The sequence below is a fragment of the Colius striatus genome, chromosome 3 (assembly GCF_028858725.1).
Source record: "Colius striatus isolate bColStr4 chromosome 3, bColStr4.1.hap1, whole genome shotgun sequence".
NCBI lineage: Eukaryota > Metazoa > Chordata > Aves > Coliiformes > Coliidae > Colius > Colius striatus.
Genome location: NC_084761.1, coordinates 14,328,723 through 14,356,144, shown reverse-complemented (window position 1 = coordinate 14,356,144; position 27,422 = coordinate 14,328,723). Strand labels below are relative to the sequence as shown.

At 57.2% G+C, this 27,422-nt stretch overlaps 2 protein-coding genes across 4 annotated transcripts in view; one reads left to right on the top strand and one right to left on the bottom strand.

Annotated features, from left to right (window-relative positions):
- Positions 1-8,600, top strand: part of TNRC18 (trinucleotide repeat containing 18) — a 56,342-nt gene extending 47,742 nt beyond the window's left edge. For all 3 annotated transcript variants that reach the window (XM_061991986.1, XM_061991985.1, XM_061991983.1), the window contains exons 20-28: positions 166-283; positions 543-618; positions 974-1,082; positions 1,983-2,099; positions 2,378-2,545; positions 3,091-4,379; positions 5,053-5,289; positions 5,702-5,776; positions 6,265-8,600. In XM_061991986.1, coding sequence (XP_061847970.1) covers positions 166-283; positions 543-618; positions 974-1,082; positions 1,983-2,099; positions 2,378-2,545; positions 3,091-4,379; positions 5,053-5,289; positions 5,702-5,776; positions 6,265-6,471 — 2,396 coding nt within the window. In that variant the 3' untranslated portion in view covers positions 6,472-8,600. The remainder of the gene's footprint in view (positions 1-165; positions 284-542; positions 619-973; positions 1,083-1,982; positions 2,100-2,377; positions 2,546-3,090; positions 4,380-5,052; positions 5,290-5,701; positions 5,777-6,264) is intronic.
- Positions 8,601-10,208: 1,608 nt separating this feature from the next.
- Positions 10,209-27,348, bottom strand: SLC29A4 (solute carrier family 29 member 4). Its single transcript, XM_061993467.1, has 11 exons — positions 27,285-27,348; positions 13,980-14,149; positions 13,201-13,332; positions 12,974-13,087; positions 12,771-12,899; positions 12,207-12,281; positions 11,519-11,835; positions 11,344-11,458; positions 10,916-11,103; positions 10,431-10,671; positions 10,209-10,356 (listed from the first exon to the last, which is right to left on the bottom strand). Exons 2-11 carry the CDS (start codon positions 14,137-14,139, stop codon positions 10,214-10,216), a joined length of 1,614 nt encoding a protein of 537 aa, XP_061849451.1. The 5' UTR covers positions 14,140-14,149; positions 27,285-27,348; the 3' UTR covers positions 10,209-10,213.
- Positions 27,349-27,422: the final 74 nt, after the last annotated feature.

Below are 27,422 nucleotides of genomic sequence, written 5' to 3'. Positions count from 1 at the left end.
CCTCTGCCAGAGGGTAGCCAGAGAGAGAAAGAGAGAGAGCCTCATCTTCAGAGGGCTTGCTGGCCTTTCCCTAGGGTTGGGTGGTGCTGGGAGTACTAGGTTTCCTTCTGCCCTTGCTGTCCCTTTGCTGTGTTCTAATGCCCACCTTGCCCTGGTGCCTCGCAGCTCCCCGCTCCTGCATCATTGACAAGGATGAGCTGAAGGATGGCCTGCGTGTCCTCATCCCCATGGACGACAAGCTACTCTATGCTGGCCATGTCAAGACAGTGCATTCACCAGACATGTGAGTTGAGGGGCTGCTGAGCTCTGCCCGTGGAGGGGGACGTGACTGGTGCAGGGATCAACGTGGGACTTGCGTGGAGCTGACTGGAGAGAGGCTGATAGGGAGGGAAAGAGAGTTCGCTCTGGTTATCAGTGTTGGGGAAAATCCAATTACTTCTCATTAAATGCTGTCAGATAAGCTGGTGGAAGGGCTCAGAGGTGTTAGCTGATAGAGGTGTTGTCTTCCATGTGCTGTGTCTGACTGGGCCTTTGTGTTTCAGATACCGTGTGGTGGTGGAGGGCGAGAGGGGGAACCGTCCCCACATTTACTGCCTGGAGCAGCTCTTGCAGGAAGCGGTATGTGAGGCCAAAGGGTGACTGTGCTTGGTGCCTAGGCCCTGTTTTGGGGTGGTGGAAGCTAGCTGGAGCTGCAGAGGTGCCCTGGTCATGCCTCTGTAGCCAGCTTGGGCAGAACTCCCCTTGGTGTGGGTCCCTGCCCTGTGGTTGAGCTCCCCGCTGCAGTGGGCACTAGGGCTGTGTGCCAGCAGGGATAGTCCTGCATGCCACCCTGTCAGCAGACAGGAGGCCATTTCCCAGCAGGGAAGCTGTCCCCTGCCCTCTTCAGAGCTGCTTTGCCACACACCAGGTGTGGTGGGATGGTCTGTGCTGGTGCCAAGAATGCCAGTCATTACCTTCCTCTTGTCCTGAGCAGATCATCGACGTGAAACCACCTTCAGTGCGGTTCCTGCCCGAGGGCACGAGGATTGCAGCATACTGGAGCCAGCAGTACCGCTGCCTCTACCCAGGGACAGTTGTCCGAGGTAAGGGCACCCTGTGAACCAGGGATGTCTCAGTCCTTCCTGGCCAGAGGGATGTTGGGCTTTTCTGGGGAAGCCCAGAGGTCTGCAGTGAGCATTTTGGAGGTCAGAGCCTGGCCCATTGCCCTCCTGCAGGCTGTGCCCCACTCAGTCCTGGTGGTGATTTAGTTGGTCCGGGAGATGTGCTTTTATAGGAAGAGTCCTGAGCAATTTAGCAGCTTAAAGTACCAGGGAAATTCACCACACTTCAAATAGACAGAATTAACTTCAGGCACCAAAGATTTCTGAGGTTGTGGAGGTTTCTAAATCACCTTCACTCTCAGAACTTTGCCTCCAACACATTGACTCCCCGATCTGGTCTTGTTAAAAAGCCAGTGAGGAGCCCTGCACAATTGCACCATATCTTGGTCACATTACATGTGTGTGTAAGGGGAGAATTACCTGTGAGCTATAGACCAGTGATGCTGATGCAAGGGGAGAGAGTGGGAACACAGCTTATTTCTCTTGGAGAGAAAGTGAAAAGCAGCAGCTTATGATTGCTGAGAGGAGTTACAAAACACAGGTCAAAAAAAACCCTGAAAGATACTGCAGTGAAAGCAGAGAGGTCAATTTCTGCAAAAATAGAGATAAATAAGGGAAAGAAGTGGGAAGTCAAACTGGAATGGTTGTTATCTTCTGGAGCAGTGGTGCTGACTGGGAAATTTTACACTGGGTGGGCTGGTTCAGTGTTGCCAGGGACTTTCCATTGCAGAGCCAGCCTTGTGTGCTCAGGGAAGGGTAGGGAGGGGAGGATTGGGGACTGGGCCAGGATTCCTGTCTTCCCCCACATCCACACTTCCCTGGCAAGGGCTTTGTACTTCGATGTTTGTCCCTGATGCCATCTTCTGCTCCCTCAACCCACAGGAGCCCTGGATCTGGAGGAGGATGGTGATCTCATCACGGTAGAGTTTGATGATGGTGACACAGGACGTATCCCGCTGTCTCACATTCGGCTTCTCCCACCTGACTACAAGATCCAATGTGAGTTTTGCTGTTTAGGTTTTGTTTGCATGACACTTCCCGCTATGAAATGTAGGGAATTTTGGGCCACCTGCCTCTGAGATTTTAGGACAAGTTCACAGACAATGAATCAAAAAGATTTCACCATCAGTTGTGGACATGCAGAGCCGGGGTGGGATATAACCCATAGGGAAAAAGGCCCAGTCCCAGTTGCAGAACTGGAAGGGACATGTTCACTGTATTGCATCTGTTTTATGTGTTACTTGACTGCATCTTACCATCCTATTGACCTGTTCTAGGTGCTGAGCCATCCCCAGCCCTTTTGGTGCCCAGCACCAAGCGCCGTAGCCGTAAATCCAGCAAGGACACTGGAGAAGGAAAAGAGGGAGGAGCTACCCTGGGGTCAGAGGAGCCTGTGCCCAAGGGCAAAGGGCGAGGGAGAAAGCCAAGCGCCAAGGCAAAAGCCGGTAGGTTGTCACCACTGCCAGACCTGGGGCTGAGAGAGTCCTTGCACAGTTGCCCGCTGTTCTCCCCAAGTTAGAGCTGTTGCTTGGGGCAAGATTTGGAGGGGGATAGTTGCACTGCTTGAGCACAGAGATCCACGCATCAGCTCGCTCAGCTGTGGCTACAGTTTGCAGAAAGCTGGCTCAGAAGCTGGCCTGTGCTGCAAGAGCCTCCTTCTGTCTGTCAGTGCTGTAGAACAGGGTTCCCTTTTCATCTGAGCATCTCGGCAGCCATCGGCAGGGCCAGAGATGCAGTTTACTTCCCTTGCAGTTGAAGCAGCATCACTGGGCATTGCCCATCAGCTGCTCACAGGCATTGGTGTCAGGCCAGGCTGCTTAGTAAGGCAGTTCAGTGAACAGTGAGGACCTGTACTTCTTTGAGCTTCCCTAAGCAGCCAGCAAAAAGCCACCCTTGGCCGGAGACCTAACTGGTCTGGCATTGGTGCCTGAGCTAATAATGCCCCTCTGGATGGATACCATCATTCCTTTGTGTTTCCCGTCCTCTATAGAAGAGGTTGCCTTGCCAGAAGAGAAGGACCACGTTGAGTCTTCACCCGTCACCTCTTCAGTCCCAGAGAAGGCCGCCTGCCTGGGCAAGCCAGGCATGAAGGGGGCACGAAAACCGCAGCCACTGCCGACCGGAGGCTCTCCCGGCCCTGCAGAGGAAAAGCGGTCGAAAGCCAGCAAAATGAAGCTCTCCACCAAGCTGCATAACCCCCCGCAAGGCACTTACCAGCCCGCTGTGTTCAGCAGCATCCTGGGCACGGAGCCCTACAGTGAGCTCCCGGGGACACTGGCGGCCTTCGGCTCCAGCGATGCGGCAAAGGCCAAGGCCAAGAAGGGGCGTCCCACGGAGGAGGCGCAGGAGTTCGGCACCATGGGCAAGGCTCAGAGGAAGCACGACAACGAGATCCTCATCAAGCTGGACCATGAGGGTGTGATGTCTCCGAAGACCAAGAAGATGAAGGAGGCGATGAGAATGCTGGAAGACTCGAACCTGGCCGGGCGCAGAGATGGGAAGAGTCTCTTGGGGCTGGGCTATTCCCCTGCAGTGGGTGCGGAGGGCAAGCAGAAATCTTCCCGAGGCAAAGCAGCTGAGGGAGACCCCTCCCCTGCCAGCTTTGGAGGAAAGTTTGATGGCCCTCCAGAGAGCCTTGCTGCTTCGAAGGACCAGGAAGAAAAGGCAGCTGCTCCAGCAGCCGTGGAGGAGTCTGAGAGCAACAGCAGCGACAGCAGCTCAGAGTCAGAGGGGGAAGAAGAGGCTGAGAAGAACCGAGGGGAAGCCCAGGACAGCAGCTCATCAAGCTCGAGAGCATCCACCCCTCTTTCTTCCTCCAACTCCTCCTCCTCTTCCTCTTCTAGCAGCAGCTCCTCTTCATCCTCTTCTTCCTCCTCTTCTTCGGCCTCATCGACCTCTTCTTCCTCGAGCTCCAGCTCTTCTTCCTCCTCCACTACGGATGAGGACTCCTCCTGTAGCTCTGACGATGAAGTAGCTGAGGCCCAGCCGAGTTCCTCAGTGCAGCAAACCCTCCCACCCAAGCAAACCAAGCAGGCTGGGAAATCCCGTGCCTCCTCCCACCCCCCGAGCCAGAAGCAGCCGGCGCAGCAGCCGGTGCCGGCGCCGGCACCGCAGCCAGGCGGCAACAAGAGCAGGCCCAAAAAGCGGGAGGGCATCCACCTGCCCACCACCAAGGAGCTGGCCAAGCGCCAGCGCCTGCCCTCCGTGGAGAACAGACCCAAAATCGCCGCCTTCCTCCCCGCGCGGCAGCTGTGGAAGTGGTTTGGCAAACCCACGCAGGTGAGTGGAGCACGTGCCCAGTGCTGGCCCAGGCCCTTCCCCTTCTCCTGGAGTGGTGAAAGGGGGAAAGGCTGGGGGACCTGGGGCTCTTCAGCCTAGAAAAGAGAAGCTAAGGAGGGACCTCATCGACACTAGTACCTAAAGGGCAGGTGTCAGGAGGGTGGGACGGCACTTTATTCTGTGGTGCCCAGTGATGGGACAAGGAGCAACGAGCACAAGCTGGAACACAAAAAGTTCCCCTTAAACACAACAAAAACCTTTGGGATCCCTGGCACAGGCTGCCCAGGCAGGGTGTGGAGTCTCCTGCTCTGGAGGTTTCCAAACCCTCCTGGACACATTCCTGTGCCCCCTGATGGAGGGGAACCTGCCTTAGCAGGGCGTTGGACTGGATGAGCTCTAGAGGTCCCTTCCAACCCCTACTGTTCTATGATTCTATGAAATTCTGCTGGCACAGTGGGGCCGAGGTCTCCAGTTGACCAGGAGCTTGGTGGGGCCTTGGCTGTGCCTGCAGGAGCCATCCTGCCTGGTGTATCTCTGCCCTGTTTCCCCTGAGGGTGCCTATGGGGGCTGCAACTCTGCCGACGACAAAGGGTGGGATGTGGGACAGGGCAAGTGGTGTGCAGGGAAACCTGGGTGGTCTTGGCTGCTCACTTGTGTGATCCTCCCTTGGCAGAGACGAGGGATGAAAGGGAAGGCCAGGAAGCTCTTCTACAAGGCCATAGTGCGGGGCAAGGAGATCATCCGCATCGGAGACTGCGCTGTATTCCTCTCGGCCGGCCGCCCCAACCTGCCCTACATCGGCCGCATCCAGAGCATGTGGGAGTCCTGGGGGAACAACATGGTGGTCCGAGTCAAGTGGTTTTATCACCCAGAAGAAACCAACCCTGGGAAGAAACTCAACGAGGGCAAGGTAGGCTGGTCTCCTTTGCCAGGAGGGCTGTCAAGCTGCTCCTTCTCTTTGGTTTCTGAGGATGAGGAAAACCCTCATGGCCCAGTTTGTTACTGGTACCATCATGGGGGTGGCCCAGGACAAGCCTGATCTTTACCCCTGCAGTAGGGAAGGGGCGGGATTTGTCATCATCCTAGGAAATAAAGACATTTATGTTGGTCTGAAAAGAGCATCAAAGGCCGGATTGAGTCTTACTTAGTGTGAGAACACCTGGCCCAGTGCTCAGAAACACTGAATTGTGAACACATGGGCCGTGTGGCTTAGAGTAAGCTCTTGGTTGAGGTTGTAAAGGCCACACGTGGTGGGCATGGAAAAATGACTAATTCACCTGCTTTTCCTTTCTGATTCTCTTCTCTTTTCCCCTCGGGCACAGCGCTGGGATCAGAAGTCAGGCAGGAGTCTGTCCACAGCTTTGCAGGCATCCAACCAGAGGAAGGACTTTATGGAGGTTGGTGGGGTTGGGGGAAGGCTGGGAGGGGATGCTGGCACTCCAGAACAATGCTGCTGGGGAGATGGAAAAACCCAAGAGTTTTGTGCCTCAGCTGCTGAGTCCACAGCACCCAGGACTTTGGGTGGGTGTTTCTGGGAGGGTGGGAGTAGCTGCAGGTGCTGGGAGGAGCGAGGGCTGGTATCCAGCACCCACTTTCGCATGCTCGAGGGGAGCATGACAGACTCCTGGCCTTGATATCCCCTGCTCCTGCTCCTAGTGGGAGCTGAGTAAGGCAGGGCTCAGGCTCGAGGTGCTGGACAAGCCGTGCCCATGGGTTCCCAGGCCTTGCTTTGGGCTGGCAGTGAGGGTGAGGAGGAGCTCTGCTGGAGTGAGCACCAGCCCTGGCCAGGTGTGGTTTCCTGCATATCAAAGATGATTCTGTAAACGCTGTGAGATCTAACTGCTCTTTTTGTTTCCATCTCCCTCCTTCCATTCCTGTCATGCAGCGAGCCCTCTACCAGTCCTCTCACGTGGATGAAAATGACGTCCAGACCATCTCACACAAGTGTCTTGTTGTTGGTCTGGATCAATATGAGCAGATGCTGAAGACGAAGAAATACCAAGACAGTGAGGACCTCTACTACCTTGCAGGGACCTATGAGCCCACCACGGGCATGATCTTCAACACTGACGGGGTCCCTGTCATCTGCTGACCACCCAGGGGGCACGTGCCACCCCCTGGGACAGGACAAACCTGAGGACGTGCCTGTTCAGACGACATGATTGTTTCTTTCAATGCTCATGACTTCTGTGTCACACTACAGACAGGAGAGCGCGAGAGACACCAGGAGGAAGGAGAGGGCTGAAGGAAAGGGGTTGGGGAAGCAGTTAACGGGACTTGAGGAAGATGCTGTTGAGGGTAGTAGTGGTGCTTGAACCCCCAAGGCTCTTCTGGAAGTGGCTTTAAGTAAGGTGACACTTGACCAACTTCTCCCTTCCTCCTTTTGGTCCAGGAAAGCACATGGGTCTCGTGATCATTTCACCAGCGGGACACCCCAGCAGGAGGGATCCCTTTTGTGTCATTTGCCCCAACCAGTAACTTGGGAGCCGCCCGTATGTGGGAGGACACCCGCCAGCCTTCTGCCTGTGCTCCTCTCCGTCCTGTTCCCTTCCCTGCTTGGATTCGCATGACCCTTTAGGAGGGACAGGGTAAAAGAGAAAGGAGGTGAGCTTCGGCGCCTCATCTCCAGCCTCCTGGCGCCTGTTTGCGGTTCCCTTTCTCTGGCCAGTGGCGTGCAGCACAGCAGGGCAGAGCTGGGCCCAGCATGGCGGTGGCAGAGAGCTCAGAGCTGGGCTCAGCATGGTGGTGGCAGAGAGCTCAGAGGTGGGCCCAGCACAGCAGTTGCAGAGCTCAGTGCTGGGCTCAGCACGGTGGTGGCAGAAAGCTCAGAGCTGGGCCCACCATGGTGGTGGCAGAAAGCTCAGCCAGGCCGGGAGGAGCCAACATCCAGTGTGGGATTCTGCCTGCCCACTGCCTCCAGCAAACAGCCTGACCTCGCTGGCACCGTCACTCTGTGTCCCCCCTGTCCTGGAGGAGCAGCAGGCGTTGGTGAGGGGGTGATACTTGGCCAACACAGAGCTCGTCTTGGGGCGTGCAGTGAGGGGGGCGCAGGGAATGGCTGGGAGAAGCTCCTCTCAGGGCTTGGAGCAGAGGACACCACAGATCTGGGCATCCCTCGCCCAGCTTTACCCACCGTGCCTTGCCTGAGCAGAGACGTGGAGCTGCTGCTGGGAAGCCTTCGCTTACAGTTAAGAGAACGGGGAAGGAGGGTTAAGCTCGGCTGTGCCTGCGAGCGGGATGAGACCCTTGCCGCCTCAGCTCGCTCCATCCACTCGCCAACCTCCCCACGGCTCCTAGGGAGCCACCACCATCCCCTCCTCCCTCCTTCTCTCCCTGAGGAGGCCCACGCACCGCCGCAACATCCTTGCACTTAAAACCAACCTCCGCGAGACGCACTGATCTTGGCGAGGCCACGGCCGGGGCTGCGCTGCTCTGCCGCCGGGGAGAAGCTGAAACACGAGGACAGACCGGGAACCATCCGCTCTGGCTGCGGCTCAGGGCCGAGGGATGCCCCTGCGACGTTCCCCTCCTCGTCCTTCAAAGGAACCACATGGTGCTGAGCTCGTTCCACCTTCCACCCCGGCGTGGCGGGGAGTGACGGTTCTAGCCTGTACAGTTTTAATGTACCAAAAGACTCTTTAAGCCCCTCCTGTATTATAAGTCTTTAAATGGATTCAACTTTTTAATTATAAATATAAATATATATATATAAATATAAATATAAACTTTTTAAAACTGTGAAAAAAAAAATTATGAAAGTATAAAACAAAAAAAAACACATAAAAAAAGGAAAGGAACTTCCCAACCCCAACCCACCCCAACCCCAAACCACCACGGCAGAAATGAACACAGTCTGACGTCTAGAATATTATTTTTTATTTCCTGTTGGATTGTGATTGTAAATGATCTGGGAACAGGCACACACACACCCCCCCCCTTTCCCCCTTCCCCCCCCTGCTCAAAGTGTACTGTACTTCTAGAAGCAAATTGTGTGAGCATATTTTAAAGAGAGAGAGCGAGCGAGCGCGCGAGAGAGAGATTTTATGCTAATGTTAAATAGAAAGCACTTAAAACCCACTGCCTTCTATGGAACACAAGGATATTTCAGACAATCGAGAGGAAAGGAGAGCCAGGTTTTTGTCTCTTTTTTTTTGTTGTTGTTGTTGTTGTTTTGTTTATGTTTTGTTTAAAACGATTTTTTTGGCATTGTTTGTTGGAGAACTCCGTGTGATCTTTTTTCATAAAAAAACTAAAAAAAATTAATTGAAAAAAAAACCACCAAAAAGCAACCCAGCGAAGCATCTGTCTTTGTCTCCCTCGTCCTCACTCAGGGCCTTTTGCTCCCCTGCGTGGCAACAATGATGGCTTTTGGGCTCAGCCTTGACCTTGTCTTTGGGGGGAAGACCCAGCCCTTCGGGGGAAACCCCAAGCCTTTAGGGGAAGATCCCACCCTTTGGGGAAAGAGCCAACCTTTCCTTTAGGAGGAAAGGCTCTTTGGAGAGCTTCCCTCCTCTGTCCATCTGTCCTCATGCAGGGGGCATAGATGGAGGGGGTGGGCCCCTGAGGTGGAGCTGTCTGCTCCCTGGGGAGTCCTTCGGCTGGCCGTGGGCAACCCCCTCGCCCCAGGCACTGCAGGGATGGTGTGCTGAGGGTGAAGCGCTGGATTTGCCCTTTGTGGTGTGAGCTGTGCTTCAGCCAGGCAAGAGGTTGAGCACTGCTTCTGGCCCTTGGGCTTTGCTTCCTTTGGAGCTGGTAGCCACTGTCCCCTGTGCAGCCAGTGCCCAAGAGGCAACAGCCTCTGGCCTTGGCACCTTCTCCAGCTGCTTTCTGCTCGGCCCAGTCCCTGCCCTGCCTGCTGCCTGTTGCACATCAGGAGCACTTGGCAGGGCGTCCACGGGAGCTTGCCAGTGGGTGCCAGTGCAGACCCCCGGGCAGCAGTACAAGGGGCACCCGGCCTCCCCTGAGGCAAGTTGCAGGCATTGTCCTGCATCTGGTTGCCAGCCGAGCCCACCCCCTTAGCCATGTGGCTGTAGTACCAGGACTGAGACAGTAGCATTATCAAGGACATTTAATCTGGCATTGGCTTCATTTATAACCAGTGCAATAGATCTTGGAGCTCAGCATGGCCCAGGGGGGCAGCTGCAGTGCTGTGGCCCCAAGACCCACCTCTGCCCACTTGGGCTGGGGCAGACCCACAGCATGGGGTGGGGCCAAAAACAAGACATAACCCAAAACCAGAGAAAAGATAGTACTATTCTTTTTCCAACCAGCAGAAGTGAATTAGGTCTGCACACAGCCATGGGCAGAGATGGGGAGGGACTGAGATGTTAAGCCATTCTTGGGAAAAACCTGCAGCACCATCAATGAAAACTGAGACCCACCTGGGCTTGAAGGAGCATTTCCTTCCTCTCTTGCTGTTTCTCTTCCTCACCAGCCCTCCATCACCCTCCTCCCCACAGTGGTCCTGTTCTCTTTGGGATTTGGCAGTACTTTCTTCCTCCTGGCACTGGTATGGCTCAAACAGGAGAAGACACTCCTCCTCCTGGCCTGAAGAGCTGCACATCGCTGGTGGCAAGCCCCCCCAAGAGCAGGGGAACCATCCTCTAGGGTGGGGGAGATGTCGCCCCAAGAAGTGGCCCTGCACAATGCCTGGCTGGGCAGCACAGGCCATTTGGGGATGCCACGGCCTTGTACCAACAGGATGCTGGTCCCTCTGCCCTGGGGCAGCGTTCTGGCTCTTGGCTCCCTCCCCAAGGAGGGACTGGCCAAGCAGGGCAGTGGGGACCATGGTGAGAAGCAGGGCCCACCTTGTCCCCACCGCCCTGCCTCGGGGCTCAGTACCCTGATGTAAAGGAGCCATTGGAGGTTTCGGTGTAGAAACAGGTACTGTGGGACGTACTAGTGAGGCTGTAGGCAAAATACGCCACGGCCGAGCCCAGCGTCAAGCCCGTCATGTAGGACACGGTCATGGTGTTCCCTGTGGGAAGGTATATGGGGTGTCAGAGGGCTCTAGTCACCCCCCGTGGGATCCCAGGGAGGACTCGGTCCTACCTGCCAGCTCCCGCTGCTCAGGGCTCACTTTGCCAGCAGCCAGGATCATGGGCACGCTGCCGAAGTAGCCGTTGGTGATGCCCATGAGGAGGGAGAAGATGCAGGGCCAGGCAGGGTGGCCAAAGGTGGGCCTTCCATTGGGGTAGACACACATGATGAAGAGGGGGATGAAGACCACACGGAGGCAGGAGTAGACGAGGAGGTGGGTCCCTCTCCAGTCATAGGGCAAGGCAGCCAGGATCTGCAGAGAGGGACAGAGAACGTGCTGGGGAGGGGAACATGGTGCCTAAATGGGGCAGCAAGGTTATGGGATGGTGGGAAGACAGAACTGCTGCAGGGCCTCAGCTGTTGCAGTGGGTAACCTCATGCTGGTTAGATACCCGTGGGGTGGAGATGACCCTCGGTGGAGCTGAGCAGCTTTGAAAGAGGACACAAAAATGAGAGGCAGCCCCCTTCTACCACGCTAGTGCTGGCCTCTCTCCTACCTTGCCCACGAAGTCAGAGAGGTTGAAGATGGCCATGATGAGGATGGGGAGCCATTCCCCCAGCGTGCAGTTGTGAATCTCTGACTCCAGCCCAGGAAAGAGGCACAGTGTGATGAAGTAGGTCATGGCGATGGAGAGCATGTAGGCCCAGATCAGCCGAGACACGACATAGCGGTGGAGCAGCATGTCTGGTAGGGACGGGCAGCACAACTCAGCCAAAGCCTGCAGCCCTCCCCTTGCAGAGACTCAAAGTCTCGTCTGCACCCCAAGGGTGGCTTCCAAAAACGAGGTTGCCCTATGTTTTTGGGTACATCAAGAAAGGGGTGACCCTTCCCCAAAGCCCTGGGCCATCAGTCACCCATTCTGCCCCACAAAACCCTACACACCCACCCTGTCAGCACAGCTTGGCCCTGGAGCTCAGCACCCACCTCTGAAGCTGGGCCAGCTCCTCTTGATTTTGGGCCGAGGGACATCGAAGCGCATGTAGGTGCCGCTGCCGGCCAGCTCAGCCTCAGGGCCCGGGCTGCCCCGGGGAGAGCTCAGCTGCCCCCGCTGCCGGTTCTCCTGGGTTGGGAGGGAGAGGGAACAGCAGTGCTGGGCTACAGTGGCCAGAGGGAGCCCAGGGGCCCGTGGGGAGACCCGCCCTCGGCTTACAAATCGGATGTCCTCAGCGGTGACATCGTGGTGGACACGGTAGCCTGTGCCACGGTCGGCGGCCGCCCGGCTCCTGGGGAGGCCCTGGCGGGAGCAGGCCGTGTAGTAGCGGACGAAGCGCGTGCGCTTCACCAGGAGGTGGAGGATGAAGCAGGTCAGCTCCATGCCGATGGAGATGAAGAAGAAGATGACCGTGTTCTCCTTCTCGTCCGACAGCAGTAACTTGGTGAAGATGCGGCTGAGCGAGATGATGACCCCTGCCGTGCCTGGTGTGTGGGACAGCTATCGGCACCGGGTCCTGCCGAGCTCAGGGACTCCCCTCAGCACCCCCCACACACAGGTAATGCCTCCAGGTGTGCAGGAGCTACCAGCTGTGACTTTTGGTGTGATAAAGCCAGCTCCTGACAGACATCCCCAACTCCAGTCGGCAGTGGGCCTTGCAAGTGATTTAGAAGCCACTAAACATGCCAAGTTGCTGGGGAGCAGCCTGGAGTTGTGTCCCTGATCCACTGGGAATGCAGCTGGACTGCGCTGGGGACAGCAGGGGCCCCGGTGTGAATCACTGGGGCCCAGGAGAAGGCACAGGAGGGTCCCCCCCAGCAAGCTCCCGTGCTTAGAGGTGGGTGCAGGTACTTACTCTCGCCCGTCATCACTCCCTGCGTGTAGCGCTTGGGCAGCAGCCCCGTGTAGCCATAGAAGCTGGATTGCTGCACTTCAGGAGAGAGGCACCAAGGGGAGAAGGAGGGATTATTGCTGCAGCTGAAATGCTGAGGAGGGGGAAGAAACCCCGGGGGGAGCCCATGTGCTGTGCCACCCAGGACCTGCATCCTTCCCCAACAGCCACCACAGTGCCTAAAGCCTCCCTGCCCCAAAATGGAAGGGGTGCTTTTTGCCGTCCCTGGATGCCTCACCATGGCTGTTCCACTAAGGGTGGCCAGCAGATGCAGGGGCTTGGGAAGCCAGATAGCAAAGCCATCGTAGTGGCCCACATCAGTGGTGTCAGGGAGCAATGCACAGGTTGGTGCTGGTGCCCCTTGCCAGTCCCGTGGTGGATGGAATGGATCAAGGAGACGAGGGTCAGCTTATAGACTTCAAATCAAGAGGTTGTCCCCAGAGACCATGACTCTCGGTGATGGAGCTGTTTTCTCACCCCTATCAGAAGGGCTGTGCTTGCCCCAGCACCAGCCACTGCCCCGCATACCTGTGCAGCCAAAGGCCACCACGCCGACAGCCACCAGGTTGATGGCGTAGGCCTGCCTGCGGGTGAAGAGCTCCAGCCACACGTCACAGATGCTGACAAAGAGCAGAGGCCCCAGGGCAAAGAGATAGCCTGTGGATGGGAGACAGAGGCGGGTGATGTGGGTGGACAGCATGAGGCTGAGGGGTGTAGGGACCCCCACTCACCCACGGATATCCGGGTGTGCAAGCTCAGCAGCTCCACCAGCGCGTTGTTGAGGATGACGGCCACCAAGGCCACCAGGATGTACGTGAGGCTCATGTCAAAGACGATGGATGTCCCTGGAGAGAGGTGGGTGATGAGGGGTGGCAGGGGTCTTGCTCCCCTGGAAGCAGGGCCCAGCTCTCCACAGGTTTGGGGTGGCTGAGAAGTGTTGCAGTTGCTGGAGACCTACCTGGGTATTTATGGTGCAGGTAGTCCACATCGGTGATAAAGCTGTTGTACGGCAGGAGAAATCCTACCCCGGCCAACAGCATGGCAAAGTAAATCCCATGGTATCGATCCTGGGGCTCAGGATCCTCAGAAACTGCCCCAAAAGGGGAAAGAAAGATAAAAATGACAGTGGCACTGCTGCACCCATGGAATCTGCAGCAGACACCAGCCTTGGGGAGACAAATGGTGCTTCCATATCATTGGGGAGGAGGGAGGGGTGTCCCAACCACAGCAAGCAGATCAGCACCCCGCAGATCTCACAAATACACAGCCCCAACCCTGAGAAACTTCCTCCCTAAACAAAGGCCTTTAAATGAGACACATGAGAGGCAGGGAAATACCCGGGCTTCGAGGGCGGGTTGGGTGGTGTAGGAAACAGCCAAGGTCAAGTTGGACAAGGGGTTCAGGGGGCGTGAGGGTGGACAGGGATATGGAGCAGGGCTGGGGTAAGGCCTTGGAGCATTCCCGAGCCTTGCATGTAGAACGGTGAAGCTGCAGGCTGAGAGTGAGGCAGGGAAGAGAGTCAGAGCAGGAACCCTCCACTCCATGCCAACCCACATAGCCCACAGCCATGAGATGTGACAGCTCACATGGGTACAAAGAGGCTTGAAAAAAAAAGACATTAGCAATTTTACAGCATTTCAGTCCATCTGTGGCTGTTAAACTCGTCCCAGAAAGCTCTTAAATGAGTGGGAAACCATCAGGGAACCTGGCTGGGGCTGGTGCTGCGCCTGCCCTCACCTGGCTCCATGAAGGTGAGGACGCCCTTGGCCTGGCTGCCCCGCTGCAGCTCCTCCTCCTCCAGCTGGTAGCTGTCGAAGCTGAAGCTCATCACCACGTTGCCCTCGGGCGTCCCAGCTGGGCTCAGCTTCTTGAAGCGCTCAGCTCCCACAGAGCCCATGGTGGCTCACCTGGGAGGGAGAGTAGTGACACATTGGGTAGGTCACGGGGCCCTGGGTACCCTTAAGATCATCCCCTGGGTGATGCCAGGGGTCTGCGAGGATGGGTGACGTGGGTGGCCACAAGCCTTCAGCACCCCACTGCGTGGCTGGGGCTTCTGTGTTTTTTCCACCTGTAAAGATACTTTTCCTGAGGAGAGCGAGGTCCCTCAGCACAGCAGGCAGGAGTTTGGATTGGTGGTGGTGAGCAGTGACTGGGGGGACCCACATGAGCCATCCCCCTGAGTAGCGCTCACCCCAGCCCAGCACCTCACTGGGATGCTACCACTGCCCTTTCCAAAAGCAGTTAGAGAAATTACTGGGTGCAAAGTACTCACGAGGGTGTGGCTGCTGGGGGAGATCCTGCCTGCCTCGGGAAGCCCTTGCTCTCTGCAAGCAGCACATGCTTACTCTGGTTCATGCCCTTTTTCCAAGTATCTCTTTTGCCTGGGCCAGAGCCTCCTGCAGCCTTTTCAGGGAGAGGATGGGAAGTGACTTGGCTCTGAAGGCAAGGATTTTATCTCTCCTTCTCTGATGGACCATGGCACAGCAGGGAGACACTGGGAGAGCTGCTCCAGAGATCCCAGCAGCACATTGGGATCTGCACCAAATGCATCCCAAATGAGCGCCCAAAACACCCGACATCCTCCAGCAACCCTACCAGAGCCACCCAGAACGTGGTCCATCCCCCTGGGGCCATGCCAGCCCAGACCCTGGGGAGCAGCCCGGGGCGGAGGGATGCTCTGTATTACCAGTGCCAGTCGCTAGATGCCGGCCTGCCTCTGCACCCAGGACCACCCAGCCAGCCGGGGAAGGGAAATAAATACATCCATCTCCTCCAAGGCAGCAGGTTGAGGCAGGCAAGGGAGGAGAAAAAAAATCAATGACAGTAATTTCTCTGATGTCCCTGCCAGATGTGGCGTTTGCAGGAGCAGAGAGGCTTTGCAGCATCTCCCCGGCTGCAAGGATGGGTAGGATGCTGGGGGGTCTCCGGGCTGGATAGCAAATCCTGTGCCCACGGACCCTGGGAGCACGATCCTAAAATGCATCTGCTGTCTGCCAGGGCTGGTGGCACAGAGCAGCCCTGCCAGGGCCCAAAGGCCGTGCAGAGGATTGGAAAAGGGTCTTCTCCCTGCACCACGCCAGAGCACCGCGGCCAGGACAACCCAGGGAGGTACATTGTGTCTGGGGAAGCTGCTTTATCCCATTGCTCACAGAGGAGCTGGCTGGGATCCCCTCCACCAAGCACCCTCCCGCGACAGATGCTACCCTGGGGCCATCAAACCCGGTAGGAAGCATCTCCCGGGGTGCCGGGAAAGCCTGTTGCGGGGTTTTTCCACGGCGGGGATCCCAGCTGGAGAACATGCAGGCTGGAAACACCCCGTACCTACTGCATGTGACCCAAACTTCCCGGGGCCGGGAGCGGGGCGGGATGCGCTGCACAGCCGCGGGGCCGGTCCAGCCCCGCTCCGCCTCATCTGCTCCGAGCAGCCCTGCGCTCCGGGCAATCGGATTTTCCCCTCCCTTTGGATTTCCACCCGTCCATACGGGAGGGGACTTGGGCCCTGCCGCACCTCTGGGCCCAGACGGGGAGAGGAGGGTGTCTCACCGGGGACAGGGCACCCGCGGGGCCGGGCAGAACGAAGGACCCCTGTCCCGCTGCACCCCGCTGCCGGAGGACGCCCGGGCACCGCTGCTCCCACCCCACGTCAGGGCAAAGAAACCATCGGTGCTCCGGCAAAAGGGTCCCCCGACATCTTGCAAGCAGCCAAGTTGCAATAACCAGCGGGAAATCAGTAACTCGCGTCTCGGGCTGAGGGAGAAGCGCCTCGCTGGAGGGAGCTGCGGAGGCGCGGGGGGGATGCGAACCAGTCCCCAGCCGCACCCGGGGGAGATGCCCGGAGGCGGGGAGGGCAGGGGGCTGCGGGGAGGGCAGGGGGCTGCGGGGAGGGCAGGGGGCTGCGGGGAGGGCAGGGGGCTGCGGGGAGGCCTTTCCCGCAGCGCTCCTCCCGCGCACCGGCGCTCCCGGCCGCGCACAACAGGTCGCGGCGGCTCTTACCTCCCTCCGCCGCGGCGGCTCTGCGGCACCGGCGCTGCCCCCGCCCCGCTCAGCGCCGCCGGCCGCCGACCCCCGGCCCCACCATGCCGGAGCCTCCTCCGGGGAGGGGAGGCGGTGGTGGGGAGCGGAGAGCGGGGGGAGACCGGCAGCGAGTGCGGCCGCTGCGAGCGAGGAGCAGAGGCGGCCCCGGCCCTGCCTCCCGCCCCCCCTCGCATCCTCCCACCTCCCCTTCACTCCTCCTCCGCTCCCCCCCGGCCGCCCCCCTCACCCCCAGGGGTGCGCAGCGAGAGCCGGGCCGCAGGAAAGGTTTCTCTAATGAACAGAGCGAATTCATAGCCCTGGCTATAGGTACCACCTATAGGTGCTGCCCGTAGGCACCGCCCAGGGGTTACTCAGGGGAGATTTGTGAAGCCTGGAGCTAATTGCAAAGGGAGATTAATTAGGAAGAAAGCCTTGCTAGTTTCATTTAGGAGATGAGCTTTGTAGGGACGGAGTCTGCAAATGATTTTGGCGTAAGAGGGGCCAATGATCTGAGCTGTCCCGCGGATGGATGGAGGGATGGATGGATTGATTGATTGATTGATTGATTGCAGCTCTGGCTAGCAAAACACAGCAACCCCCCGGCTTTTGGGGGAAGCAAGAGTGGCGCTTCTGCTCCCCAGCCTAAGCAGGGTTTGGAGGCAGAGGGAACAACAGCATGAGACAGAGGGTACATCTGTCCAGGGAAAGGCTGCGTGTCCCTAAGGAAGATGCTTCATGCACGGACACCGCACGTGTCCCCATCCCCCCCTGCGTGATGCTGTTTTCTGGCAGGAGCGGCAGCGCACGGGGCGGGGGGGACACGGGAGGCTGTTCCCCCCGCGACGCGTGGGAGGATGGCGGCGAAGGAGCAGCGGCAGCGTCCCCGCAGCGCTCCGGGCCGGGAATGCCAACCGCCGGGCCGGGAATGCCAACCGCCCGGCAGGCAGCAAACGCTGCGCTGTGCGGAGCAGCGCGGGGCCCCCGGGATGAGCCGCTGCCGCTCACGCCACGGGGCAGGCAGAGGCAAACCTGCCTGCGCCTCCTCAGCCACCCCTCTGCCGGGAGCAGGGCTGAGCAAAGGGGCTCCGAAAAAAGCATCGCAGGGAGGAAAACAGGCCAGGTGGAAATTTCCATCTTGCCTGCTTGGCTGAAAGAGTCAGGCTTTGGCTCAGAGCAAAGCAGACCTCTGTGCCCAGCTCTGCCCCGAGCCAGGGGCTCAGCTTTCCCTTGACTGAGCACCTGCACAGCTCAACGCACTAGTCCAAGGGAGGGGAGGATTTTTCAGGCTGCTTGTTTCGGGTGGATTCACTCAGCTCTAATTTGATAGTGCCTTTGTAAAACCTCAAAGCACCTCACCCCTCCAGCAGTACCTCCCATTGCCCTCCACCAGACCCACATCACTCCCTGCCAGGTACTCTGGAAATGGAAGAAAAAGGAGTGGAGGATGGAGTGGGGTTCCCTGAGTGTGCCTGCCGCTGCTTGGCACCCAGACAGTGCGAGTGCTCTGCAAAGAGAGCAGGATGAGCTGAAGCATATGTGCGTTTGCCTTTTCACAGCTTCCCGGCAGGACCCGCTGCCTCGGCACTCGCCAGGCAGCATTACTCACAGCCTTCCCCGAGGATTCCCCCCACCAGAAGGGTTTCTCCATCACAAAGGCCCAGGTATGGAGCTCGGGGTGGGGGGGTTCCTAGGAAAGTGACCGAGCTCAGGGGACCATCTTAGCTCTCAAATGCACTTGGTGCTCTCCAAGCAGTGAGGAGCTGTGACCAAACACCTCATGGCAAATAACAGCCTCTGACTTTTACCGTCCTGTAAGCAATGACAGATAACTTCAAATCACCATTCTGGAGGACAAAGGGGTTCCCTTCCTGCTGTTTCTGCTACAGGTGTAATGGGGCTGTTCAGCTTAGAAAAGAGAAGACTAAGTGGAGAACTTATCAACACTTCAAGGGCAAGTGTCAGGAGGATGGGGAGACATTTTTTCTGTCATGCTCAGTGACAGGACAAGAGGTAATGGGTACAAGAAGGAAGTTCCACTTAATCTCAAGAAAAAACTTCTTTGCTGTTGAGGTGAGGGAGCCCTGGCACAGGCTGCCCAGGCAGGGTGTGGAGTCTCCTGCTCTGGAGGTTTCCAAACCCACCTGGACACGTTCCTGTGCCCCCTGATGGAGGGGAAGCTGCTTTAGCAGGGGGTTGGACTGGATGAGCACTGGAGGCCCCTTCCAACCCTCACCATTCTGAGAATCTATTGATTCTATGCTGGGGAGCCCAAAGAAACTGCTGCAGCTTGGGGACTATGGAGAAACCACAGGGAGGTGAATCTATCAGAGTGAACTTCTCCAAGTGCTTTCTCTCTGCTTTCCCCATCCCTAAGGGCAAGGTTAGACCCAAATAGCACTGTTCAGCTTCCCAAGGTGCCCCTGAGCATGGGCAGGTTGAGCTGCCTCTGTCAGGGGATGGTCCTGTGAGCTCAGCTCTCCCTGAGTTTTGTTGGGCTTTTCAATTTTTTAAGCTGGCCCTGAATAATTCAGCTTTGATGTAGCTGGCTCAGGGATGGTGAGCTTGGATGCCCCTTGGCTTTCTGCTTGACCCACTTTAAGAAGCAGGAAAACCTGCCAGGCGTGATGCTCCAAGTGCCGTGGGGCAAAGCTGGCCCAGGTGCCCTGGTCCCTGCACACAGCCCCATCCTAGAGTCTCCTCCTGCACCCCCACATCCAACAACACAGACTACAGCACACCCCTCACCCAAGCCACAGCTTTTTAGAGGCATTTTCCCCTTCCCCCCTTTCCCTGTCTCTCCCCACGGCTGCCGGCACGGCAGGTGCCTGGCAGCAGCATTTGCTGGATTACCAGGAGGGATTCGCTTGGCTCTGTGAGGCAGTTAACACCCTTGCCACAGCTCCCTGCTCTTCCCAGCCTCACCTCGCTCTCCTGGAGCCTGGCTGAATGCTGATTAATCCCACCAGGAGGAATAAGACGCTGCTGATTCATTTGGCTCGGAAAGGTCCGATTAGGACTGTCCCCAGAAGTCCCCTGTATTGCAGTTCTCTTCTTGCCCTTCAGTTAATCATTGCTGATGTGGAGGTGAGAGGAAGGAGAGACCTTTCATGGGTCTGCAGCCCACCTCACTGCCAGAACACCTCTAGCCATGACTTTAAACCCTTGGGGACTACAGGCCATCCCTGCTGTCCCCATCCCTGTGGCACGAGCCACAAGCTGTCCCTTGGTTGAAAGAGCAGCAAAACCCATCTCCTTAACCAAACCACACCCATCTGTGCCCAATACTGTGTCCTCTCTGCCCCATCCGGGGTGGGTGACATGAGGTCTGTGATTGCTGAGCAGCAGGGAGCCAGGCAAAGGGATGAACCATCTGTCCCCCCCTTCCCACAGCCTCACACTCAGTGCTCCCAGGAGCGCCGCAGATCCATTTCTTCCGCTTCATGGGAAGAGGAAGCTGCTCCTAAGCCTGCAAGCACCTCTTGGAAAAGCTCCTTTAAATAGCACCACAGCCTTTGCAGCCTTCCCCAGGGGCTGCTCCCAGCGCTGGCCATGCCGTGCCGTGCCGTGCCAGCCCCGGGAGTGCCCTCAGCAGCGCCGGCTTTGCACAGGGATGGTGGGGATTAACCAGGGCTGTTGTCACTCTGCTGGAGCCACACTCAGGGGATTAGTGGGGCCTGTGAGGAGCAGGCAGGGAATTGGCTCCTTGCAACTGGAGGGGTTTGTCTCGTTCCAGTTGTGGGTGAGCAGCAATCCCCGGTGCTGGCGGGAGCTCGGCACTGGAGGCCGCGGGGATTAACTGGGTTTTCCTCGAGCTTTACAACAGAGCTGGAGTGGGAGGAGGAATCGCTCCAAGTACTGAGTTCAAACACTTCAGGGAGATGCAGGAGCTGAACATCAGCTTTGGGGCCCTCATCCCAAGGCTAAGGACAAACTTGCACAGTTCTCCTGTAGGAGGTTACTTTGTGCATCCCACCCGCCCCCAGATTGGCCAAACCAGCCTGGGAGAGTGGGAGGAGAAACCCAGAGAAGCTACCTATAGCCTTAGCATTCCCCACCCCCCTGCCCTTCATTGTTGGAAGAGATTTACATCCATTACTAATTAATCCAAGATGAGCTGCTAATTCAACTCCTTGATTGCAACTTTGCATAATTGCTGCTTGCAGAGGCAGAGCTGCAGGAGGGGTAAAAAAGGAGACAATCAGAGGTGGGTGCAGAGGGAACAGGAGCTAGGAAGGGCAGGTGCAACTCACTCCCACACACTGGGCTGATTAAAGACCCAGGTTGAGACAAGAGATTTTTCTCTGGAAGGAGAAAATGTTGGCAGCCACCTTTTGGTGGTTTTTTTTGGCCCCCCATGCCACGCTCACAAAGGGCCTTACCAGCAGCCACAAAGCCCAAGCCCTTCTGGTGATGGGGAAATTGGGAGTTCCAGGCAACACAGCTCCTTTGGCTGTTTCCATAGTTGAACCACACGCCACGCTCCTCCCTGTGCTTCCCTGTTTCCAGTGTCCAAGATATTGTCATAAAATCACAGAATCGATTTGGCTGGAAAAGACTTTTAGGTTCATGGAATCCAACCCCTCTCCTCACACTGCCAAACACTAACCCATGTCCTTCAGCACCTCAGCTACACAGCTCTGCACCAGCCCCGGGGATGGGGACTCCACCAGCTCCCTGGGCAGCCTGGGACAGTGCCCAACAACCCTCTCAGGGAAAAAGTTCTTCCTCATCTCCAATTTAAACCCCCTCTGGCATAATTTGAGGCCATTTCCTCTTGTCCTCTTGTCTGTAGGTTTCAGAGTGAATGCTTCTCCAAGGCAAGGAGAGGTAAATGCATTCCCCAGAGCCAGTGCTCCAGGCTCCTTCCCCACCCCTTGGGAACATTAGGTCCCTGTGGCCATGAAGGCTGTTAAATCTCCCCAAAACAAGACCCAGAGGACAGCAAGCAGGGCCTGCCAGCAAGGCACTGCCTCCCCAGAGAGCAGCCTGAGGCTGGGCAGCAGCACCTGGCACCATGGCAATGGGCAGAGCTGCTGCCTGAGCCCATCTGAGACCCTGGCTGTGTGATTAGTGGGATGAACTCTGCTTTTCCTGCCAGCAATGAGCAAAGCTGTTCCCATGAGGCTCCAGGGGGCACCCAGAGGTGATGCACCCTGAACAGCCACTGCCACACAGGCAGATCATGTGCAAGAAAATCAGTGCTCAAGAAGGGCACTGAAATGCTGGGGTGTGTCTGGAGATGGGCAACAGAGCTGGGGAAGGGTCTGGAGCACAAATCTGATGGGGAGCAGCTGAAGGAACTAGGAGTGTTTACTCTGGAGAAGAGGAGGCTGAGGGAGACCTGATCACTCTCTGCAGCTCCCTGACAGGAGGTTGTGGTGAGCTGGGGGTTTGTCTCTGCTCCCTGGTAATGAGCAACAGGACAAGAGGAAACGGCCTCAAGTTGCACCAGGGGAGGTTTGGATAGGAGATGAGGAATAACTTTTCCCCTGAGAGTTGTTGGGCACTGTCCCAGGCTGCCCAGGGAGGTGGTGGAGTCCCCATCCCTGGAGCTATTGTGAAGGTGAGGTGCTGAGGGATGTGGGTTAGTGCTGGGCTTGGCAGCATGAGGTCGGTGATTGGACCCAACGTGCTTAAAGGTCCTTTCCAACCCAAACGATTCTGTGATGCTGATATTAGCTTGTGGGTTATTTTTACTACCCTCTTTCACTCACTTTCCCCCTCTCAGACATTTCCCCCCGCCAGTGTAACCCCTCCACGGGGCAGCACCCCAAAAGCTGAGCGACAGGGCAGCAAACAGCCGCAGACAGGTCGGCCCCGCACTCCCTATTCACGTTTCACCCTAGAAAAGAGCAGAGCTACTTTCACCTCCAGCCTTTTTCTCTAGAAAAATGCAGCTCCCAGCCCGGGGGGCCCCTTCCCCGGCCCGACGGAGAGGGCTGAAAGGCGGCTTGGGCAGCCGGGCTGGCCCCACCAGCACCCTTAATCAGGTGGGACATGCATGAAGCCTAAGGCCGGCGCGAAGAGCTCAGCGCTATTGACACACACGGCGCCTTAAACGCCTTACGGGGGATTTGCATAAGCTGGGGGAGGGAGGAAGAGCGGCGAGAAAAGTGTCGACAATGGGAAAGTAAATGCATTAAAGTGCTTAGAGGGGGGGGAAAAAAATCTGATAAAGGAATAAACCAGTTAAGGGAATATATTACCCGTAGCCTTATAGGAAATCCTCTTAAAGCGATCACCTGATTGTGTGTTAAAGTCCTAATTGAATAATAAAAGAATTATGTATTTCTTCCCTGAAGGCCCAAAGACGGGAGCCCGCGAGGATGTTCGCTCCAGGGGAGCTGGTGACGGAGAGATGGGGGAAAGACAGGTCCTGGGGCAGCAGCAGCAGCCAGGAGTGATGTGGTGGGGGATGTGAGTCCGAGGGAGGATACAATGAGGAGAGGGATGCCTGGGAAGGGGAAGGCTGCAGCAGCGAGCACCTCTGAGGGCAGAGGAGGAAAGCTTTGCTGAGGTGGACTGAGGAGCAACGACAGAATAAAGACCCGATGGATCCCCAGGGCTCTTCCAGCCCTGGGTGGTGCAACCACCTTGGGCTCACAAAGGATGAAAATGCACCAAGCAGCCCCTGCACCACCCCCCGGGGGTGGGTAAAGGGAGCTTTGGGGATTCACAGCAGACCCTGAAGCTGCTGAGGAGCAAAGGGAGGGGGTCCACTAAAGCTCTGGGGTAATCCCAGCGCTGCCAGAGGTCCTGCAGCAGAAGCATGGTCCCCACTGTCCCCCCAGTTTGTCCCAGAGGGTGATGTCTGCACAGCCTCTCCTGCCTGCTGCTGCCTTTCTCCCTGCTGTCACGCTAGAAAGATGATGCAAAAAAAATTATTTAAGATTAAAAACGCAAAAGCAAAGTCACGTCCCGGCACTGAGAGTGATGGAGAATAGCGGGACCCACGGGCACAGGCAGCCAGCCCGCAGCCTGCACTTGGGGGGGGCGGGAAGGAAACAAAAGAGCTAAAAATAGCCCTGGGAGCTGCTTTCTTCCCGGAGATCATTTTTCTACCCGACCGTTTCATTTCATAAACAGGATTATTTATTTATTTTGCCTTTTTTTACTACACTTTCTCTCTTCCCCCCCCTTTTCTTGGTATCCCCCCTTTACCCATCCCCACAGCTCTTTTAGAAGCAATTTAAAAACAACCGAAACCCCAAACCACCAAAAACCGGGGGAAAGAAATAAAAAACAAAAAGAAAAACCCAAACAAGCCCCTTGCTCGCCGCAGCCAAGGCTTGTGCTGCTACAGCTCTTTGTAGGTAATTGAATATCCCAGAGTGCATCTGCTAATGCAAACTCCAATATAAATAACGGCAGCGGTGAGCTCGGGGAGGGCAGAGGCTGCAGCTGAGAAAACAAAGCGAGCAGCGCCCAGCACAGCCTGGCCAAGCGCAGGGGCTGCCAGAGGCTTTTGATTAGGCAGAATTGGATGGGCAGGGCCAGGCTGAGGCGAGCCCGGGAGCTGGCAGGGAGCTGCTTAGGGAGAGATCCTCACCGCAGTGCCAGGCTGGGGCGGGGTGGGGGAGGCAAAGCACCCCTCGGGGTTCCGAGGGACACCCCTGAGCCTGGCAGATTCCCAGGGCCCGGGCAGCTCCAGCCCTACAGAGGAGTTGGGTTTTGCACCCTTTCCATCTCTGCCCGTCCCTCTTCGCTCGAGCATCCTCCGGCAGCAGCCAGGGAAACCAGGCACGACAGGAGCCGTTACTCTAAGCCCGCAGAGGCCATCTTTCCGCGCACGCCTTGTTTTGTTTCCAAATAGACTTTTAATAACAGTAAAAAGAGCGAGCCCCGTCCTGATCTCTTGCAGTGTAAACTGCCTTTCGCCCTGGGAGAGGAGAAAGGCTGCTTCCCAGCGGAAGCGCCAGAAAGGAGGGAGATAACATCGCCCGGCTCTGCCTCCCCGCTTTCGTTTTCAAACCTTTTTCGGGGGAGGAAGAGATGAGCCCTGCGATTCTGCCCTGCTTGGTGCCCACACAGTGCAAGCAGCGGGCGCTGAAGGGACGGGACACACGACAGCAGAGCCGAGACCCCTGTGCCCATACGGTGCCCAGAGAAATGACACTGCACAAGCTTTGTATTTCCCTGCAAACCAGACCGGTGCCAAACAACAGCAGAGACTGAGGGAACAGGTGAAGCCCAGAGCTGTGCCCTCTCCTGCCAGAACTCAAGTTTTTTTCCCAAAAGCTGCGATAGGATTTGCTCAGGAAAGCACAGCCCCTGCCTCTCTGCCACAGTCTCCCTGCGTGGTGTCCCCAGCCCAACACAGTTTCATCTCAGCCCCCCTTACCAGCTTTGCCACACAAGAGGCTTGGGGCAGACACAGCAGCCAGGAGCCCTCTGCCTCACCGAGCAGCTGGGGCTGGGTGGGGGAAAGCAGAGGCCACCGGGGTTTGTTTCTGTCTTGTTTTGCTCCAAGTCACGGAGCATCAGCGCAGAGAAGGTGCCCTGAGCATGCACTGACAGTGCTGCAGAGCTCTGCCGCAGAACTGGGCACAGAGATGCTCTGAGAGGAAACAAGGGAAGGAGCAGGGATGTGCTTGGGAGAAAAGGCTGGGATGCTACCGAGGAAGAAGCAGGGACGTGCTGAGGGCAGAAGGCTGAGATGCTCCTAGAGAGGTGCCAGGGATGCAAGGCTGGGATGCTTCTGGGGAAAGGAGGAAAGAGCATGGATAGTCCTGGGGAAAGTGGGATGCTCCAGAGGTGGGCAGGGAAAGGCTGGAATGCAGCCAGGAAGAAAGAGGAATGCTCCAGGAGAGAAACACTAGGGAAGGTGAGGGGGAGGAAAAAAGCTGGGATACAGCCATGAGGGACAAGGCTGCGATGGGGCCGGGGAAGGAGCGGGGATGCTCCGGGGGGAGCAGGCTGCGATGGGGCCGGGGAAGGAGCGGGGATGCTCCGGGGGGAGCAGGCTGCGATGGGGCCGGGGAAGGAGCGGGGATGCTCCGGGGGGAGCAGGCTGCGATGGGGCTGGGGAAGGAGCGGGGATGCTCCGGGGGGAGCAGGCTGCGATGGGGCCGGGGAAGGAGCGGGGATGCTCCGGGGGGAGCAGGCTGCGATGGGGCCGGGGAAGGAGCGGGGATGCTCCGGGGCGAGCAGGCTGCGATGGGGCCAGGGAAGGAGCGGGGCCCCGCACTCCCATCTAGCGGCTGCGCGGCGGCAGAGCGCGGCCCCCCCGCCTCCACAGCCCCCCGGGCTTCTCCATCAGAGGCTTCTCCCCGGCCAAAGGCTCATCCCCGCGCTGGAGCTGCCGCCCAGCAGCCGCCGCCGTGCCGGGAGGCGAAGGCAGCGGCGGGGGAGGATGCCACGCTGGAAACTAAAGCTGACAGCCGGTACCCAGCTGGGGACAAGGTGGGTCCATTCCCGGTCTAGCCCCCACCCCAGATATGTTCAAACACAAGCCTCCCACCCCTCAAGGGCCTTCCTGTCCCTACAAAACAGGATCCAGCATATCAAAATACTGTCACAATCCTCTTTTATGGACTTACCGATCTCCAAATCCTCTGCTAGAACCTGTAACTTGATGAAACTCAGTGCTGCTAAAATCCCAAACCCACACAAGAGCTGGAACAGCAGGCATCAGATTTCCTCAGCTCGAGCAGGTTGGGCAGAAAGCCCTCATTAGCTCACATGGCACCATTAATTAGCTGAAGAAATCTCAAGTGGCTGGCTGAGACTCCTCTAGGGGCCAGCTTAGATGAAGCAGATGAGAGGGGGATTGCTGAGGGACAGGCCAGCACTCAGCCTTGCTGCAGAGGGGCATGCTGCTCTCAACCCAGGGCAGGATCACACCCCAGCAGCTGCTCTTCTACCCCCTTGCTCCCAACCCAGTGCTCCTGAACCCAAGGAGGGCTGCTGCAAGGCTGAGGTGGTACCTCTGCTCCTTCCTCTGCCCCTGGCAGTACTCTTGGCCCTGCCACAGGCCCTGAAGTTGAGTTGTTTACACCAGAATTGTGCTCTTGCTCCAAATTATTTCCTCTTGGACTCCAGCCCGATGTAGCAAAGGGTCTCTGTGCCCAATCCTCTGGTAGTACCATGGCAGGGCTGAACCTCAGTGACTACTTACTAGCACGGAGAAGCGTGCCAGGCAGGAACACAGGCACCACTCCATGTCTACCCCTGTAATAAGTAATTGGGAATGAGATTTCTCAGTCCCTTCCCTGGGATTTCATGCTTAATAGGCCAGGCTCTGTAACAGCAGACACACATAAGACTGCTGGTCTGAGCACAGCCAGGGCTGCCTCCTTCAGGGATGGGTTTGCTCCCTTATTTGCAATTTTTCCCATGCTTACTGGAGAATGTTGTGCTTTGCTCTCCCAGGGCAGGAGCACAGAGGGGCACTCAGACATCCCAAAACATTGTCCCCCTACCCTGGGCACTGGTGAGGCTGCATCTCAAATACTGTGTTCAGTTTTGGGCCCTTCACTACAAGAGAGACACTGAAGTGCTGGAGCGTGTTCAGAGACGGGCAACAGAGCTGGGGAAGCGTCTGGAGCACAAATCTGATGGGGAACAGCTGAGAGAACTGGGGGTGTTCAGTCTGGAGAAGGAGGTTGAGGGGAGACATGATCACTCTGCAGCTCCCTGACAGGAGGTTGTGATGAGGTGAGGGGTCAGTACCTACTCCCCAGTAATAAGACAGGAAGAAACAGCCTCAAATTGTACCAGGGGAGATTTAGATGAGAGATGAGGAAGAACTTTTTCCCCGAGATTGTTGTTGGGCACTGTCCCAGGCTGCCTGGGGAGGTGGTGGAGTTCCCATCCCTGGAGATATTGCGAAGCTGGGTAGCTGAGGTGCTGAGGGATGTGGGTTAGTGCTGGGCTTGGCAGCATGAGGGGAGGGGTTGGACTCCATGAGCTTAAAGGTCCTCTCTGACCATTCTAGGATTCCCTGCTCAGAGGGCCTGGATGACCACATCCCTCTGGGGTGTGGGGGACAGAGGAGTTGTTGACATCACCACTGGCGCTGTCACTTACCGAATCCACCAGCAGCTTCTCTCAGATCCTCAGTTTGCTTCAGGCTGAAGACAGGAAACTTCCCAGCAGCTGAATGAAGTGTAGAAACACTCATGTGAGCTGAGAGAGCCCATTTTGCCTGGAGCAAAAGGGTCTCTC